The sequence below is a fragment of the Hakea prostrata genome, chromosome 2 (assembly GCF_041222555.1).
Source record: "Hakea prostrata isolate BN-2017 chromosome 2, UWA_Hpros_2, whole genome shotgun sequence".
NCBI lineage: Eukaryota > Viridiplantae > Streptophyta > Magnoliopsida > Proteales > Proteaceae > Hakea > Hakea prostrata.
Genome location: NC_142601.1, coordinates 49,366,118 through 49,385,608, shown reverse-complemented (window position 1 = coordinate 49,385,608; position 19,491 = coordinate 49,366,118). Strand labels below are relative to the sequence as shown.

General features: G+C 39.3%; 1 protein-coding gene across 3 annotated transcripts in view; it reads left to right on the top strand.

Moving 5' to 3' along the window:
• LOC149024645 (Ubiquitin-like superfamily protein) overlaps nucleotides 1-18,649 on the top strand; it is a 40,219-nt gene extending 21,570 nt beyond the window's left edge. Inside the window, exons 5-7 of one of the 3 annotated variants that reach the window (XM_089144862.1) lie at nucleotides 13,555-13,765; nucleotides 14,977-15,149; nucleotides 17,763-18,649. In XM_089144862.1, coding sequence (XP_089000988.1) covers nucleotides 13,555-13,765; nucleotides 14,977-15,144 — 379 coding nt within the window. In that variant the 3' untranslated portion in view covers nucleotides 15,145-15,149; nucleotides 17,763-18,649. Of the gene's footprint in view, nucleotides 1-13,554; nucleotides 13,766-14,397; nucleotides 14,799-14,976; nucleotides 15,150-17,757 lie in introns of those variants that run through there. The other 2 variants (XM_089144861.1, XM_089144860.1) reach the window with 2 other exon arrangements.
• Nucleotides 18,650-19,491: the final 842 nt, after the last annotated feature.

Sequence of the window (19,491 nt, the reverse complement as noted above, 5' to 3'; positions counted from 1 at the left end):
AACCATACCATTATTCGAATGCTGCCCTCATAAAAAACTAGATGAAGTTTCAAATAGACAAAGAATACCTACCATCTCACCAACTTGAACATTATAAAAGAAAAAATATATATTCAAGAATGATATGAAACCTGGTTTGTAAATGCTCTAACTAGCAATCTTTTACATTGAAGATTAACATGCACATAGGCATTTTTTAATTCATTTCACGTATTGTTTCATTAATATGGAATCCTATGATTTGAAATGTGCATGTTATCAGTTAACGAATCCTTCTCGGCGAATTATTTGTACGGAGAATTATTTGGAAGATTTATTTCCTTAAATTTAAGGAGTTGATAACAGTATGACACAATGTGATTAAAAAAGTGGACATAATAAAATTTGGATTTGGATTTGGTAATTACTTGTTTACCAAAATAAAAAATTGGACAAATAATTCGGACATTGCTTTTAGCATTCATATATCTGTTTCACATTACCAATCATTATATTTACTCGTATAAGATGCAAATAAAATAAAATTTGGAACATACACAATTTCTAATCTTTTTGAGAAAATAAGTATCAAGTCCCATCCCCAACTTGCTCTCTAGTAATGGCACCTGGATTTTTGATCCTCCAAGTATCAAGTCTGAGGTGATCTCTTTCTTCTCGGGCCTCCTTGCCCCTCCTTTTCTTCCTCCCTGCTGCCCCTTCCTCCATCCCTCCTTAACAAGTTTGTTGACCTCCCTTGATTCCCTCCGAGCTATTCACTCCACCAAGGAGATCCTCTTAGCTATTCGCTTCCAAAAAGCTACCTGAGCCTTGAGCCCAAAAGGCTTTAGATATGAGTTTTTTCCTAGAGGCTTGGAATATTTTGGAAGAGGATTTTGTCTGTGCAATCCACAGTTTCTTTTTCAATTCCTTTTAACTCATGTCAAGCAAACCTTCCTCTGTCTTATCCCTAAAAAACTTGGGGGCTTCCTCTCTTATAGACTCTGCAATCTCCTTTAAAAATTCATCTCCTAGATCTTGGCTAATCGGCTCAAGAAAGGCACGCCCTCCCTTGTTAGCCCAAACCAATCGGCCTTCATTCCATGTCGGAGTATTATGGATAATATCCTCCTTTGTGCGGAGGTTGTTCATGGGTTTGATAGGACCTCCCATTCTCCGGTTGCACTCCTTAAATTGGACCTTCATAAAGCCTTTGATTCCATTTGTTGGATTTTATTAGTGACGTCTTCTCAGCTATGGGCTTCTCTCCCACCTTCGTCCAATGGATTAAAGTCTGCATCTCCACTCCTCACTTTTCCATTATCACTAGTGGTTCCTTTGCAGGATTTTCCCTCCTGTGTTGGCATCTGCCATGGGTGTTGCCTATCCCCCTTCCTTTTCTCTCTGTCCTTGGAGGTCCTCTCCCGATTTCTCCAATTTAAGATTGACTAACTCCTTATCTTCCCCATCCCCAAATGTAAATCCCTCAACCTCACTCATTTTGTCTTTGCGGACGATCTTATGATCTTCTCAAACGTCTCCCATTCTTCCATTTCGTCCATCCTTCGACCCTCTCTTTATTCAAATCCCCCTTTGGTCTTAGGGTGAGCTTTGACAAATCCACCCTCTTTTCTTTTGGGTGTGTCTAACTCTGTTCGTGACACTCTCCACCAGGTCTTCGGTTTCAAGCTTTGTTCCTTTCCCATTGTCTATCTGGGCCTGATAGACTCACCATCCACCATTGCACCTCAATGCTCAACCACATATGTAAGAAGCTTCAACTCTGGAAAGGTATGCTTCTCTCCTTTTCCGGTAGATTGGTCTCATTTGTTTGGTTATCCCATCATCCTATCTTCATTGGTGTGGCATCTTCTCCATTCCTAAGTCTACCATCCACACCATGGAAAGTCTCTTCTGTGCCTTCCTTTTGGAAGCATGGAAAAAGTTTCGTTCGAAATTACTGAAATTTCGACCTAAATATCCGCAAAATTTGAAAACACAACGAAACTCCAAGAATTTCTGTGAAGTTCAAAGTTTCGCCCGAAATTTCGCAGGTTTCAACACTTAAACTTGTTTTTCCTTGGTTTTTTAATTCCTATCTCATTTTTACCTAATTTTCACAACTTTTTTGCCTTTAAACACTTCTTTTGCTCCTTTTTTGCTTTCAAACATCTTTTAAGCCACAATAGCTATTCATGGGCCTAAGCCCAACTACAATGGAAACTCGTCGGCAATAGAATGTGAAACATGAGCCATACCCAACAGTTCTAAACTTCCATTTTTTCATTTTTGTTTTCTTCAAGCCTTAAATGATCTTGTATTGATTTGAAATTAATTTAGGTTTAGTTTAGGACTATTGATTTATGATTGTGTGTTGTTAAACTTATAGTTTGATTATTGCAACTATTTTTTTGATTTTTTGATCTTAAAAACTATTTTCTAAATTTTAAAATACATATGTATACAGGATATATGGGCCTGAATTTAATACATGTGAGACACCATCACTTGATCTAGTTGGTCATTGTATTTTGTTGACTTGTTGTATATATAACCATTCTATCAAACAATTCATGTATGTTGATTATTCTATGCATGTATGCTATACAATTTGTACTTGGTGGAACCAATCATTTGTTAGTATATTTGAATGATAACTTTTGAGTGGTCTTTTTGGGGCAAAATACTAGTTCCATTGTGTTTATTATGCTTCAAGTAGGTAGAAGGCAGGAAATCAGATGAAATAGAGGTCATATAAGGCACGTAACTTAGGGTTAAAAAAAAAAACCTAGGTTTCCACCAAAATTTTGGTTGAAACTTGAAAATTTCGGTTTTTTGCTGGGCCAAAACTTAGGTTTTGACCGAAATTTTGTTCCATGTTTGGAAGGCCAAGAATCTTCCTATTTCTTTCATCCTATCAGTTGGCCGAACATTTACCGCCTTAAATTCGAGGGTGGTCTGGGTATCCGTCGGATCCGTGATGTTAATGTGGCCTACTTGCTTAAATTCATTTGGAAGATTGCTTCCTAGCATGATTCCATTTGGATCAAGTGGGTCTATTCCTATCTCCTCAAATCCGATTCGATTTGATTGCCCCCACTTCTTCCAACCCATCTTGGGTCTGGAGAAAACTTCTTGTTTTGAGGCCTCTCACCCTTATTGCCATCTCCATCGACATTTCCACAGGTTCCTCCATCTCCTTCTGGCTTCACTCGTTGCATTCCAATGTGGCATTTTCTTCACTTTAGTGGGCCCCCGTACAGTGTATGAGTCTCGTATCCCTAAATCTATCCCCCTCCTCCTTCATGTCTGATGGTTCTTGGTGTCCACCCCTACAACCTTGTCTCACACAAGCTTGGTCCGCCCTCCCCCCTCTTATGGACATTCCCAAGGATGTCACCATTTGGCTTCCTTCCCCTTCCAAAACCTTCTCCACCTCCTCTGCTTGGAACCTTTTGTGCTCCCTTTCCCCTTGTCCCTTAGGCCCCCTTAGTCTGGTTCAAAGGGCATATTCCCCGTCACTCTGTCACCCTTTTGAGAGCCCTCAATCATAGCCTCCCCACCCAAAACTTCCTCATTAGCTATCATTAGCCACCATATCCCAGCTAATCCTAACTGTATCCTTTGTTGGAATGGTTTAGAGGACCTTGACCAACTTTCTTCACTTGCCCCTTTGCTGGTTCTCTTTGGGAGAAATCCCTTGCCTCCCCATTTGGCCCCGTTTGTGGCATTCTTACAACTTTGCTTGAGATTGGTCTTGGATTTGCGAATTTATTTAGGTTCTTCTATTTGCTATCGGGTTGGTAAGCTAGTCTTTGGTGCCAACATCCACCACTTGTGGTGGGAGTGTAACCTTAAGAGATGGATTCTAAATCTCACTCCATGGACCTGATTTGGAAAGCCATCTACTTTGATGTCTCCTCTAGGCTTTTGTCTTCCCTCCACCCCCTGTTGAGGACACCTAAGGAATAGACTCATGGTTGTTATCTAGGGTCTTGACTTAGTTTTTTGACCTCCCTCTTGAAGGTTGGTCTCTCTGTACATATCTTTTCTTTGCTTTTTAATGTATTCTTATTCACCCCCCCAAAAAAAAAAAAAAAATAAAGTAGGAGATTCAGCGACACTTATTTGCAATGGAGGCAAGATGAGAGATAATGTTTTTGGTGATGATGAAAGTGAATTAAGAATTGCAGGCTTGTAATCCTCAAACCCAAAATGCAGGGGAATTGTGGACAGGCTACAAAATCAAAGTAGTCTTCTTCTTTTCTTTTTCGCCCTAATTTTGTAAAACTTGACATATTCAAATATTTCGACTTTCGAGTATGACTCAATTCAATAGAATTTTTCATGATATTTAAACTTTTTGAATAAGGGCGGGCTTGGCGCAATGGTGGAGTCTCTCCATTGTGCGCTGGAGGTCGCAGGTTCGAATCAGCCTCTCTGTAAAGCAGGGGTAAGGCTGCCTAGAAAGTCCCTTCCCCAGACCCCACAGTGTGGGAGCTTTGGCACTTGGGTAAGCCCCATTTAAACTTTTTGAATATATCTTGATATTTAAATGATTTTACTTGGATTTCGTATTTTGAGAGAATTATTTATAGAAGTTGGAAAAATTCTTTTCAGCCAAATGATTCGTAGATAATTTGGCAAATTAAATAACTATGAGTGAGAGGCCTGTGGCTGATGAAGCTGGCCACTTGTATCCCTTGTTCATCTATACTCCCTTTGTCCTCTTATCCTTTTATGTTTCTTCTTTCGTAATGCAAATAAAAAAATTACCATAAATTGTTTTGTTACTCATTTTTTTATCCTTAAATTGTGTCAGTCATGGCTGCAATTGATCTCCCACTAGTTTCCTGGTTTAAGTTCAACTTATGCTTTATTTGGTATGAGAGCATGGCAAAGGGGTGCCCTAGCAACCCTATCCATGCTCGGTTAAGTGCTAATGACGATCTTATTCTAGATGTGTCGCAGATGGTTGAAAACTTGAAATGTTTGCATCTACGTAAAGAACATTCCAAGATTTAAAGGCTGAGTGCTATAATGACTAGTGTCTCCTCTAGCGGAGTCTACTATGCCAACAGAAGATATTTAGAAGATGTTAGACTTTGACAACATTTTAGTTATACTACGGAGGAAGTCTATGCCAAAATCATCAAGAAAGAGAGCCAATGAGATTATATTTTCCAACAAGAAGAAATCATTGAGCATACTGTCAAAGATAATGAAGAACTTCAAAAGCTTGAGTCTGAAGAAGAGAAGGCTGAAGACACAACTGTAGATGACTCAATGTATGCAACTAATGATACCGAAGTTGACCAAATAGAGTTTGTGATCACACCTGAATTTGATTTGAAGAGGAAAATTCCCATCTTGAATATTTCGTTCAAAAGATCTGTTGGGTGCTAGAGTATTATTTTGGGCTAAAACTTATTGTTCACCACACTAAACTCATCCCTGCATTCTATAAGACATGAGGATGAGTTCTCTTAAGTTGGAGAGAGTTGATGTGGATCAAAATATGAAGGAAAAGCCCAAACAGGGCTCTTGTGAACAGTGTCACACTGATGTTGGGTGCTTTATAAAAGATCTTATGGGCCCATCTAGTGGAGAAAGATTCTATCCTTATGCTGCTGCAGTTTAGTTTCTATTTCTGTTTTTGAAAACAAATTTTATTTCATTATGATAGAATATTGTGTAGTTTTCTATTTCAGTTTGTTATTATTCTTGTTTTGTAGGAGGTTCTGTTCTCTTTACTGGCATCTTGATCTGGAGGATGTTTCTATTTTAGTTTTTTAGTTTTTATTTAGTAGTTTCTATTTTCTTAAATTTTTTTACTTTTGAGGTTTCTGGTTTGGGAAGCTTAGATCAAGCTGTAAATAGGCCTTGTTGATTGTACTAAAATTAGAACTTCATTGAGGGATTTTTTGGATGAATAAATAATGTGCCACCCAAATGGAGGAAGGAAAAAAGGGGGGGGGGGGTGTGGAGAGAGAATATATGGGGGGAGAGAGGAGGGACTACATCAGCTTTGAGTGAGCAATGATAAGTTTAAGCCCCAGGAAACAACAATGTTTTCGTTGGGGAGTCCAAGAGGGGTTTGTTGGGTGGGTGGGGGGGGGGAGAGAGCGAAAAAAGGTTGGAACAAACATCTTTACTGATGGCCTTCCACATTTGGTCCGGAGATCAGAATTTGGAGGTCCATCTATAGAGATTTCGCTTAAGCCAAATGTGGGAGATACTAAAGACTAAATTCCCAATAATATCCTTGATGGAGGAGCCCAAAAATTGGATGAAAAACAATTGATTTCAATATCAAAGGGCTTGGGCCATTTGCAATGGTGCCAGATGGGGGCAAGAGATTGGTGCCAAAGTAGTTCAATGAAAGGGCAAGCAAAGAAGATGAGTGTGTGTCTGTGTGTTTGGGCCGGGGGGGGGAGTCTTCTTATGGTTGAGGCACAAAGAACACACTGGGGGGGGGTGATAGGGATATGGCGAGATTGGAGAAGGGATTGGGTGGGGAGGTAGCTGGGGAGAGCTCTCCAAGTGGTGAGAGCTTGCCTAGGGATGGCCTTTGAACTAGACTAGGTTGGCCAAGTGGGCCAGAGGGGAGGGATTTCGAATAGGGTTCGAGGCAGAATAGGTGGAGAAGAGCCCATTTTGGAGGGGAGCCATATTATATAGTCTTTGGTAGGGTAGGGGAGGGGGGGAGGGGGGGGGACCAAATAGGCTTAAGAATAGGGATAATAGAGCTAGGAGGAGTCCAGGATCCAGATGTTGAAAATATGGACTGAGGTTTCCTAATTAGAATAGGATTATGTTTCCTCATAAGTCTAGAGTTTTATTTCTATATTTCCTTTTCCTACTTAGTATAGGACTTAATTAGGTTGTAACTATAAATACCCTATTGGAGTCTTGTGAATAATATACTTTAGAGGAGCAATTCCTCACATTACAACATGGTATCAGAGCAAGGTTTTGTTTTCATCCTACAGAGGTGTTGTAGAATTTTTTTTTGAAGTCACTATTCATGTGTTTGTTTTATTTTCGAGTATCCTGGAACTGTATATTGGGTGATTAAGTGCATGTCTAGGAAAATTTTGTCTAAGGAGTGGTATTTAAGTGGACCGGTTGTGTCCCTCCAGTCTTTCCTAGTGTACTTTGATTCAACAATATACCAATTGGAGGTAACCTGAGGAGATACTTTTCACGTGAATTAGTGGGAGTAATTTTGAAAATATTTCAAGGACTTTTTCGTAATTCTAAAAAAGTTCAGGGATTTTTTTGCAATTTGCAACAATTTTAGGGGACTTTTTCGTAAATTTTGAAAAAAATTCAAGGACTTTTTTAATTTCTCCTTGCAATTATGGCTGATCCCATATCTCATTTATTTGGTACATCTGAAGAGTCTCCCATGTCTTCCATTCATAAGGATCGTGAATTTTCTCCGCTTCGATAACCACTGTGAAACTTAATGGGACAAATTATCTTAGATGATCTTGTTCAGTTTCCCTAGCTGTTGGTGCTCGTGGTCTTACTGGCCATCTTGATGAGACTTCTACAAAACCTTCCACACTTGGTCTGCAACTTTCCAAGTGGTATACAGATGAATGCTTGGTCGCTTGGTCATGGGTTTTCTCATCAAATCCATTGAATCTAGCATATCAGAGAGTTATCTCCTCCTTCCTGATGCGGCAACTATTTGGAAAGTTACTAAAGATACATATTCCAGAGTTGGCAATGATGCACAATGCTTTGAAATTAGATGGAAAATCAATCGATTCTGACGAAAGGACCTTCCTCTTTCTCAATACTATAACACTCTTTGGGGATATTACCAGACTTTAGATTTCTATGGGAAGTTTACACCGAAGAATGCTGAAGATGCTATTGCTTATCAACAATGGGAAGATAAACAAAGAGTTTATGATTTTTTGGCAGGATTGAATATAGAATTTGATCAAATTCGCGCACAGATTCTTTCGAGAGAGACTTTCCCTTCTCTGGCTCAAGCCTATGCCATGGTAGATACCGAGGACAATCGAAGGACAACTATGGTACACACTCAAACATTTGATAGATTTGCATTGGTGGCTGGTTAGGGCAATAATAAATCTAGTTTTGGTAATTTTCGCCCTCCACTAAAGTGCGAATATTGTGGAAAAGAGCGTTATACAAAGGACAAGTGTTGGAAGTTGCATGGACGTCCAACAAATTCCCGTGGAGGAGGTAGAAATGGAATCAAGGGCAACAATCAAACATCTGCAAATCAAGCCAGTTCTGACACCCTGAGTACTCCAACACCTCTTTCCTCAGATGAGCTCCAACACCTTCGCCAATTGATGTCCAGACTTGACTCATCTTCTCCAGTACACACTTCCAGTACGAGTATAGTCTCTGTCATTGATCCCTCTGTTGATCCACAAATCCCCACAGGTATTTTTGGTTGTCACAATGTCAATTTGACTTATCCCTCTTGGGTGATCGACTCTAGGGCAACCGACCATATGACAGGCTCATCTACTTTGTTTCATACTTATTCATTTGTCCTTATAGCTCAGGATGTTCGAACGGCTGATGGGTCTCTCTCCCCTATCTCTGGGAAAGGATCTATTATCTGTACGCCTTCTCTTACGTTATCTAATGTCATGCATGTTCCTAAGTTTTCGGCTAATCTTTTATCTATTAGTAGCCTTACTTGTGATATGAACTGCAAAATAACTTTCTTTCCTTATCATTGTGTGTTTCAGGACCTGGAAACAGGGCTTGTGATTGGCAGTAGTAGACAGAAAGGGGGCTCTACTTAATGGATGGGTCCCCATCAACTCTTTCTACGGTCTCTAGTTGCACCTCCCTACACTTTTTACCTTATTACAATGGCATAGTCGTCTTGGCCACGTTCCTTTACCTATTTTGTCCAAATTATTTCCTGATCTGATTAAAAGGTGAAATTTAAATGGTTTTTATTGTGAGACGTGTATTTTGGCCAAATAGACTAGGCATGTTTACCCTATTTCAGATAATCGTAGTAAAATTCCATTTTTAGTCATTCACTCCGATGTGTGGGGTCCTTCTCGGACCGTGTCTTTATCTGGTCATAGATGGTTTGTAACCTTTATCGACTGTTGTACTAGGACCACATGGGTTTACTTACATCACCAAAAAAGTGACGTTTTCTCGTGCTTTCAAAATTTTCATAATATTATTAGGACTCAGTTTAGGACGACAGTGAAAATCCTTTGTACGGATAACGGAACTGAGTACTTGGGTGGCGCATTCCCTTCTTACTTAGCAAACCATGGCATCATACACCAAACTGTTGCGTCGACACTCCACCTCAAAATGGGGTTGCCGAATGCAAGACTAGACATCTACTTGAGGTAGCACGTTCCCTCATGTTTTCTATGCATGTGCCTCTTCGGTTTTGGGGTGAAGCCGTTCTTACTACGGCATATCTAATTAACCAAATGCTTTCCCGAGTCTTAGACCAACGCTGTCCCCTTGAGGTTCTTTTAGGTACAACAGTCTTTACAGTCCTAAGGTTGTTGGATGTGTTGCCTTTGTCCGGAACCACCATGTTCATGGAAAATTAGATCCTCGTGGGTTAAAGTGCATTTTCTTGGGTTATCCTCTTACACAGAAGGGGTATAAGTGTTATCATCCTAGTTCTCGTCGTTTTTTTGTCTCTATGGATGTTGTGTTCCAGGAACAAATTCCTTTTTTTTCCCCTACATCTCTTTAGGGGGAGAGTTTTAGTGAAGAGGTTCCAATGTTGATTCGTCCTTTCGATATTTCTCCTGAGATTCCTACAGATGATCCTCCTTTGGAAGATGGAATGACCGCACATGACAGCTGGTGGATGATATACAGGGGGAGACTAAACCTCTGAAGACCTATCAAAAAAAGCAACAAGTGACCCCTTCTGAATCAAGCCAGTCAAAAGCTTTGGTTCCTGGCCCTAAACAATCCGTTCCTCCAGGTGAATCTGTCTTTGACCCTTCTTCTAATCCTACTTTAGACTTACCAATTGCATAAAGAAAGCAACCTAGAATTTGCACCAAACATCCTATTTCCAATTATGTTTCATATCAGTCTCTATCTCCAGAATTTCAAAGTTTTATTTCCTCTTTGTCCTCTACTTCTATTCCTAACACTTGGCAGGAGGCATTATCTCACTCAAACTGGAAAGAAGCTATGGATGAGGAAATGCAAGCTCTAGAAAAAAACAAAACGTGGGACTTGGTGACTTTGCCCATAGGAAAGCAGACTGTTGGGTGCAAATGGGTGTTTGTGATCAAGTACAAGGTAGATGGGATTGTTGAAAGGTACAAGGCAAGATTGGTGGCCAAAGGTTTTACTCAGACTTATGGCGTTGACTACCTGGAGACATTTGCCCCTGTTGCCAAGATGAACACAGTTCGTACTATTATTTTATGTGCAATTAATAAAGGGTGGAGTTTACAACAATTAGATGTGAAGAATGCATTTTTGCATGGAGAACTCCAAGAAGAGGTATATGTGGATATACCACTCGGGTATTTTATTACAGAGGCTTATAGGAAAGTGTGCAAGTTAAAGAGGGCTTTATATGGGCTGAAGCAATCTCCAAGAGCGTGGTTTGTAAGGTTCCATAAGGCAATCATGTCTAATGGCTATAAGCAGAGCAATGCATACCACACTTTGTTTATTAAAAGAGATGGTTGCCACACTACTATACTTTTAGTATCAGTGGATGATATTGTGATCACAAGCAGTAGTGAGGATGAGATTTCAGCATTAAAGACATTTTTGGGAACTGAATTTGAGATCAAAGATATGGGAAAACTAAGATATTTCCTAGGTTTAGAGTTGGTATATTCTACTAGTGGTGTATCTTTATCCCAGAGGAAGTATACATTGGATATTCTTGAGGAAACTGGAATGCTAGGATGTAAGCCTGCTGAGACTCCATTGAGCCTAACCTACACTTGAAGGCAAAGGAAGGAGAATCAGTTGACAAGATAATGTATCAAAAATTAGTGGGAAAGTTGATCTATCTATCTCACACTAGACCTAACATCACATTTGCAGTTAGTCTTGTTAGCCAGTATATGCATGATCCCTATTCCTCACATTTGGATGCAGTATATCGGATCTTGAGATACTTGAAGACTACTCCAGGAAAAGGATTTTAATTTCAACTCATGGATATTTGAAGATTGAGGCATATACAGATGCAAATTGGGCAGGATGTCCAGATGATAGGAGGTCTACCTTGGGTATTGTGTATATGTGGGAGGTAACTTTGTGACTTGGAGAAGCAAGAAACAGGCTGTAGTTGCGCGGTCTAGTGCCGAGGCCGAGTTTAGGGCGATTGCTAAAGGCATTTGTGAGGTACTATGGCTTAAAGGGCTGCTTCAAGAGGTTGGGACAGATTTGGAAGTTCCTATACAGTTATACTCAGATAGTAAGTCAGCAATTAGCATAGCTCATAACCCAATACAGCATGATAGGACTAAGCATGTGGAGATTGACAGACATTTCATCAAAGAGAAGCTTGAGACTGAGCTGATCCATATCACCTTTGTTACTTCAAACGAGCAACGGGCTGATGTGCTCACAAAGAGCTTGAGCACGAAGATATTCAATTACATTATGAGCAAGTTAGGCATGATAAATATCTATGCTCAAACTTTAGGGGGAGTGTTGAAAACATGGACTGAGGTTTCCTAATTAGAATATGATTATGTTTCCTCATAAGTCTAGAGTTTTATTTCTATATTTCCTTTTCCTACTTAGTATAGGACTTAACTAGGTTGTAACTATAAATACCCTATTAGAGTCTTGTGAATAATATACTTTAGAGGAGCAATTCCTCACATTACAACACCAGAAGAGATGAATAGTAAGAGAGAGGGGCATCTTTGGAGATATCTGAGGAATGAAGGCATCAAGCACAACCACCAAGGGGAGTATCCCAACAGGGTGCTAGGGGTCAAATCAGAAAGAGATGGTACAACCATCCACAATGGAGAGGTAGATGGCCGAGAGAGCAAGGAGCCGGAGGTTGAGGAAGTTCATCAGCATGGAAGGAACAGGGTTAGATCAGAAAGAGTGACGCTCATGAGGTAGGAGTAAACCCTATTCACCCAAATGATATTTTCCTTGGTGGAGATTTTCCTGATGAGTTTGTTAAGGCTAGTGATATTATAGTCCTTGATCCTATGGATAGCGAAGCCTCCTTCTGATTTTGGCTTGTAGATGGCTTTCCAACTGATTGGATGGAGGAATCTAGATGTTTCCTCACCCTTCCAGGAGACTTTAGTCTTTGGTAGGGCAAAGATGCCACATTTGTAGGTGTAGGAGGACTGACTTGATGAGTACCAGATCATCGACATAGGATGAGGTTGGAGGACGACTTGCTTAATGGATTTTTTATTGCGTGCTCACGAGTCTCTGGTCTAAGGAAAACTGTTTCAACAACTGAATTAGATTTGGGTGAAAGGCCTAAGGCTGTGTTTGGATTTTAAAGTTTCTAGTTCCATTTGTTAACAGGAAAAGAAAAAACAAAGGCAATCAAAAGTTATTGTCATTCGATTTGTACATCCTTATTGCAATTGATCTCTTTCTGGTTTCCCTGTCTCGAGTTCAACTTCTGCATTAAATATGCCTTGCACAAAGCAATCTCATTCATTTCATTGTTTCATCTAAATTGTGGGGCAGCCTCCTTAGGCTTCATACAAATCTGTAGGCAGTAATACCTTACCCTTAATATAGTAAGGAATGGACACTAACTTGAAAATGGATACTCATGCAAAGGAAACAAGATCTTGACTAAAAAGGAATCTGATTTAAACTATTTCAGTTCTTCAGTATGCTTGTGCAGAAGCCTTCAGCACGGGGTTGCCCTTAGTCTTCTAGGGTCTTCAAGAATACCAACCAGTCCACATAAGCTCGTGGGCCCGACTCTTTATATATCTCCATTGACTAGTTAGACAATTGTGAAGAAAAGCACAACATTGCCCCGATGATGTGGGTTTAAGAGACCCAAAGCTCCTAACCTTCTGGCCCGCATAGGCCACATTGGGTTGGTAGACCAATTGGTGAGATGGGCCAGCCACCTTGTGGTGCTTTTGGCTTGCACAGTGCTTGCCATAGAATCTGTGTAAGTCACCGAGTCTCTCAAGAAGATTAATTTTTTTCCTTCTGATTAACCTATGCCATCTTTAGTAGCGTTTTAAATACAAGTAGTCATCTCATTCTACATTGTATTAGTGTCTCCTCAGAGTCTCATTTTCCTTGATTGAACTTATACATTCTATATGGAAGGTTTGTATTGTTTTGGTCGAAACAATGCTGAAACCACGCCTGTTGTCGAATTTTGCGGAAACCTTATAACACTGTTTACATATTGCTTCGAGTTTCGACATGTTGCAAAACCAAAATATTTCGTGGAAGCTTGAAAATTGCTAGATCAAATCCTTTAGAAATTCTCAATCATGAGATGAAAGATTTTGTTTGTTCATCCGATGTGCCCAAGTGCATATGTTTTTGTTACTGGCTCTTATTTTCTTAAACTCTTTCATATTCTAATCTGTGTAGGTTAAAGAAGCAGGAGTTGGCATCAGTTGCTCAATCAGCTGAAGATGTGCTCCGAGCAGTTGAAGAGTCAGCCCAAAAGGATACTGAAAGTTCATTGCATTCTCTTCAGGAGATTGAAGTTGAAAATGCGTCAAAACCTCATGATCAACGTGCAAAAATCATTATCTCTATCCAGGACAAGGATGGACCGAAGCAGTTCCGTGTCTTCAAGGTTGGTTTTTACCCAATGATTGGAATATTGTTTCCCTCGTCTATGTTTTATGTTTTTTTGACTTCTCAGATTTTGTTTTGTTTTGTATTATTTATTTGTTAATTTTTTTTTTTGGGGGGGGGGGGGGATTGGTTTGAGTTCGAAAAATAATGGTGGGGTGGTATAAAGCAAGAAATGGTCACATTTTATTAAAGATGTAGAGCGGAGAAAAAGCGTTACTTGTAAGATATTTGCCTGGTTTCTGGTATGCTGAAAATGTAACAAAACGTCTACTGTTGTTGGATATTTATTGCAAACTTCCACAGTTGAGCATGAACTGAACAAACATTGCAAAAGAATTGAGTGGAAAACTGGTGTCTGGACCATAGAATGTAACCATTGACTAATAATTCTTGCCAATAAATTCTTTTGTGAATTCAAAAATCAATTGTGGCCACTAGATCTCATGTGCAGTAATTAAGAGTATACATATCTTGCTTCTTCTCTTGAAGAGATTCACATGCATGTAGTTCATATTGAATAAATAGGGTCTCCATTTCTATTTCATGTATGAGTTTTCCTCTCATGTATTTCTTTCCAAGAAAAATCGTTAATAAAAGGAATTGATTATGAGCATCTCCTATTTTTTTCAGGTGTTGAGGGAAAATATATATGCCTTGTTTCTTCTGTTGAAGCTTTTATCTGTATTTCTTAGCTTGATCAGGCTGGGCTTTATAAAGGGAACTGCGGAATATAGTCATTACCCTTTAGGAGGACAATGCTGCAGGCTAGCTTCTGATTTTACTAGAAGCAGCTACCTTTGTAGTCCCATTCCGCTCCTGTTAAACTGGGTACGGAAACCAGATATATTTCTGGTTTGCTTTCCATTCTGGTAATATTATTTGATTTTCTTCTTTCGATGCCTTATAAATATTAAAAAGGGAAGACATAAGGGATCCCTGCCTGATGGTCATTCAGGTATTTTGATAATCTTGCCTCTGTTATTCTGGAAAAAAAAAAAGTGATGCTATCCTCTTGTGATGCATATGCTTGCTCATTCCTTTGCCCTCCCCAAAAATTGAGTGTGGATTAGATGCAACCAATCTGTTTGTTTGGGTCCTATCTAAGGATTGTCAATAAACAAAATTAGCTTGATCTGATTGTATATTCTCATAGGAAGCTTGAATGTCTTCTTTAAGATGATATAACTGAGTGCCAATCATTTTTTCTAGGATGAGATGTTTGAGAAGATCCTCAGCATGTATGCGGAGAAAGTTCAGCGTGACATGACAAGCTTAGTATTTTGCTTTGATGGGGATAAAATTAATCTAGCAGCAACTCCTGGTGGTCTAGACATGGAGGATGGTGACATAATTGAAGTACATATGAAGTCGTCATAACCTATGTAAGAACCCCCCCCCCGTGAAAAGCTTTTCCTTCTCTTTCTGTAAGTTTGAGGGTGTCCATATGCTTCTGGCTATCTTATCTTCCGTTTTGTTTGTTTAAATGAGTTGTGAGTGCATGAAAAATCTATTTCTACATCGGTGCTGTTGTTACTAGTAGTTCAAAATGGCTAGCTATTACTGTTATCATTTTATGGACATGTTATTGGTGTCTCCTGCTTAACAGGATCACCCCTTGATCTGGCTTTTATATTATGGTATCTTGGAAGATTTAGGGCAAATCTAGGGCTTTTAAAGCATTGATCTAATCCGATTCAGGGAGATCAAGTCATGGCCCTGACATGAGGGCGGTTCACTTTCAATTGCTTTATTTATTACTTGTATATAATATTATGATGCTAATGCGAGGAGACATAGATCTAGCATCAGTGGTACCATAAACTGCAGTTATTGGAACACCTTCATATGCCAGATCTGCTTAAACTTAAGTATCAATTTTTGGTATCTCCTTCATATGTGAATCCATCTGATTTTTCTCTTCTCGATACTTGCACTACATTAGATGATGGACAGCCATTTAACAGAGCTTATATGCCAATTTCAGTATAGGATTAGCATTCCACAAAGTTTCGAGTCCACAGATATCAATGGTGGAACATCATCCGTGGCCGAGTTTGAACTGAGGCTTGGTTGAGTTGAGAGTGGAACCAATGAGAAAATAAACATAGTGAACTAATCTGCCTACATAAGCTGCATTGTTTGCTGTTTGTTGAAAAAGAACCACTGTGGTACAAGAAATATTGCTGAAAACTATGGTTTTGGAGCTAAACTTAGTATGGGATTCATTTAAAAGCAATTTGAATACTATGACATTTGATGAGGGTTCAATGGGCTGGGATGGGTTTTTAGTGACTGAGAGAACTCCCTGAGAATTTCCCTGACCTATGTCCTGATGGAATTAATCTAGCTGTTTTGTGATTTAGTTAAACAGGTCATACATAGTGATGATTTGACAATTAAAACATGGTAGGGCGGATCTAGGGTTTGTCCATTGGGATTGGGCATGAATTAGTGGCCAGCTGACATGAAAAGCTTTTCCCATACCATCAAAGGCTGGTGTTGGATTAAAAGGACCAGGTCCTGGATTTGAGTAAAAAATCAACCTCATCCCAATGTGAGTAAAGGAATTCAATCAAATGTTCTTTGTTCGTTATCTCTAGTAGAACCTCACCTTTTCTCATGTGTTGAGAAGAACTATGCACATGTTGAAGAAAATAGGAAATGGAAGTTTGAAGTAGGAGAACTTCCCGTGTTGGCCTCCGCCAAGGCTGTCCCCTTTCCCCTTTCTTGTTCTCCTTGGCTCTTGAGGTCCTCTCCCGCATCCTCCAATCTAAAGCTGACCAGCTCCTCATCTCCCCTATCCCTAAATGCAAATCCCTTAAACTCACCTATCTTGCCTTTGCAGATGACCTCATGATCTTCTCCAAAGTGGACTTCTCCTCTATCTCCTCTATTTGAGTCCCTTCCGGTCTTCGTGTCAACCTCAACAAATCTTCCCTCTTCCTTTCGGGGGTCTTGGATCAAGTTCTCTCCTCCCTCCAGACTCTCACTGGTTTTAGTCTTGGCTCCTTCCCGGTGGTTTACTTAGGTCTTCCTCTTATCCTTGGAAGGCTCACCAACCACCATTGCACTCCCTCAACTACATCCTAAAAAAAGCCTCAACTTTGGAAAGGAAAACTTCTCTCCTTTGCCGGTAGAATGGTGCTTATCCGTTTTGTCCTCCAATCATCCTACCTTTGTTGGTGTTGCATATTCTCCATCCCTAAAGCTACCATCCATGCTATGGAGTCCCTCTTTTGCACCTTCCTCTGGAAAGGCCAAGAATCCTCTCGATTCCTCCACCCCATTAGTTTGTCGGCCATCTATCGACCCAAATCTGAGGATGGTCTGGGTATCCATCGTATCCAAGACGCAAACATGGCCTCCCTGCTGAAGCTCATCTGGAAGATTACTTCAAGACATGATTCCATTTGGGTTAACTAGGTTTATTCCTATGTCCTCAAATGCGACAGGATCAGGAAGTCTTTGAATCCATAATCTGGTCAATAAGGATATAACCAATCTATAAACAAATTTGGGAAGATTAATTTAACTTATCTGGTATTTATTTATTTTTCTAAATGCCTCATTTATCTCCAGAATTTAATATCCTTTATGTTCTGTGTAATTCGTATGTTGCAAGTCGCAACTGAGGTCATATCTTTGAGCATGTTAAATGAGTGCTGCTTGCGTGATCCTAGCTACCCAATAAGTTCCTCTGGACAGATTTGTGGGAATTCTCCAAGATATAGGATGGGCAAGAGACAAGATAGGACAATATAATCCTTTTCAGGGATGCTCACTGCTACTGTAATAACTTAATATTGGCATCTCTCAGTCCAATTATTTTATTTATATGTCCTCAACTCTGTTTAATATAATTCTTCTTACTTTCTCAGTTTCTCCTATGAATTTCCTTTTGGCTCTGCTATGTTATTATTTTGAGTCCCGGCTATTTAGTCCCAACTTCTCTTATGTGCTTCGTTTTACATCATGGTGTTTGTGCTTCAGCTCAGGTTTCAACAGCATCAAATGCGAGTTCAACTTCAAAGTGCTTCTCTATTTTCATATTATGCTATGGAAAACTAAGTTTTGAGTCTATTGCATGGACTTTATTGACTCTTGAAAATTGAATTGTCAATTGGCCCCTGATTGGTTGATTTGCTTTCTAGTCCAACATACTCGGGCTAAGATTGCTGCATAATGATGCCCCAGAAGAAGATGATCAGTTTTGTACAATTGAAGACTGTTTATAATCTCATCGTGCAAAGGTGTATTTTCTGTCTTGTTGTAAGCCTTTTAAGGAAGTATTATCAGGTACCCCCTGTTTCTTGGAGTTTTTGCTTTGATGTATATAGAAGTCGTTTATTTTTTACCAGACATTTCCTTGATTTGAAATGCACTTGTCAGTCACCATTGTAAGAACATAGCATTCAAGGGGCATCACAGCTAAATTATTTCTACTTTCTATAGTTGAATTAGGTAAATGATGCACTTAATTGTTGCTTCATGCTTGATTTTTTCTTGCATCAAATTATATTCTGTCCAATAGCTTTCTAAACATTGACCTTTCATGAGTTTGTAATCTTCTGAGTTGATATGTGCCAGCTTTATGTAGGAGAGCTTTTAAGTCTTGTGGCTATCGTTTTTAGTGTGGTCAAAATCCTAATCTTGTGTTAGGGAAAAATAAAAAATTGTCTGCTTTCATGGATGAACAGAGTTGGAATTTTGTATGGCTTAGGGTTAACATACTTCAATTCGAACCAGAGGTTGCAGGCATTTAAAAATGATGCAGAAAAGTCACTGCAGTGCGACCCTCACCTTTACCTGAAGCTGTGATATGGAATAAAAATCTTCTGATTTGAGTAGAATGAGATGAGGAAAGGGGTTCTCAAATGAGTGGAACAGCAATGAAGAAGTAAGCAAGAGAAATGATGGAGGAATGGGAGTGGGAGGGAAGATGGAGTTGAAGAGTCTCAAATGAGACCAGGCAAATCGTAGGGCTCGAAAGCTTTAGAACCGCATTTTTAGAAATGCGGGGGTTAATCCTCAAAGGGGCTTAAATCCAGGTCTGGTCTCTCTCTCTCTCTTCTTCTTCTTCTTTTTTTTTTTAATTTTTTTTTAATTTTTTTTTATCCCAGTCCTCTATTTAGCATATTACGCATGTCGTGCTATAGTGCTGCATTGCTGTGCACCGCAGATAATTTTTATTCATAATACAGTTCATAATACAGTCCCCTATGGTGATTGTATGGAGCTGCATTGTAAATGATAAGTCTCTGAATTCGAATTCAAATTCAAGTCTACATTAACTAGTTCCATCTTCAATTGATCAAGAAGAGTTTGAGTTATAGTTAAAGTATAAACAAGTTGTAGTTCAAATTCAAATATTTAAATTGTAATTCATATAATATTTAATATATATTTTCCACTCATAAATTTGAGTGTGAAAGAATTCTTTCTCAAACAAAATTCTAACTTGCACTATTATCCATAGTACTGGATTTGGGGGGTGGGTCGTTGGAAACTGCACTCAGTCGGAGAAAAAGTCAAACATAGATATAAATATCTTAATTAGAGTAGGACTTAACATGTGCATTCTTCCAATTAAGATGGAAGTCAAACAAAGATGACGAGGCCAACTGGGTAAAAGTCGTAAGAGAGGAGGCAAAATCAGGATTTTTCAAATGTCAGAAATAATATCTGGAGACCAGAAAATAACGTGTGTACGAAATCACTGCGGTA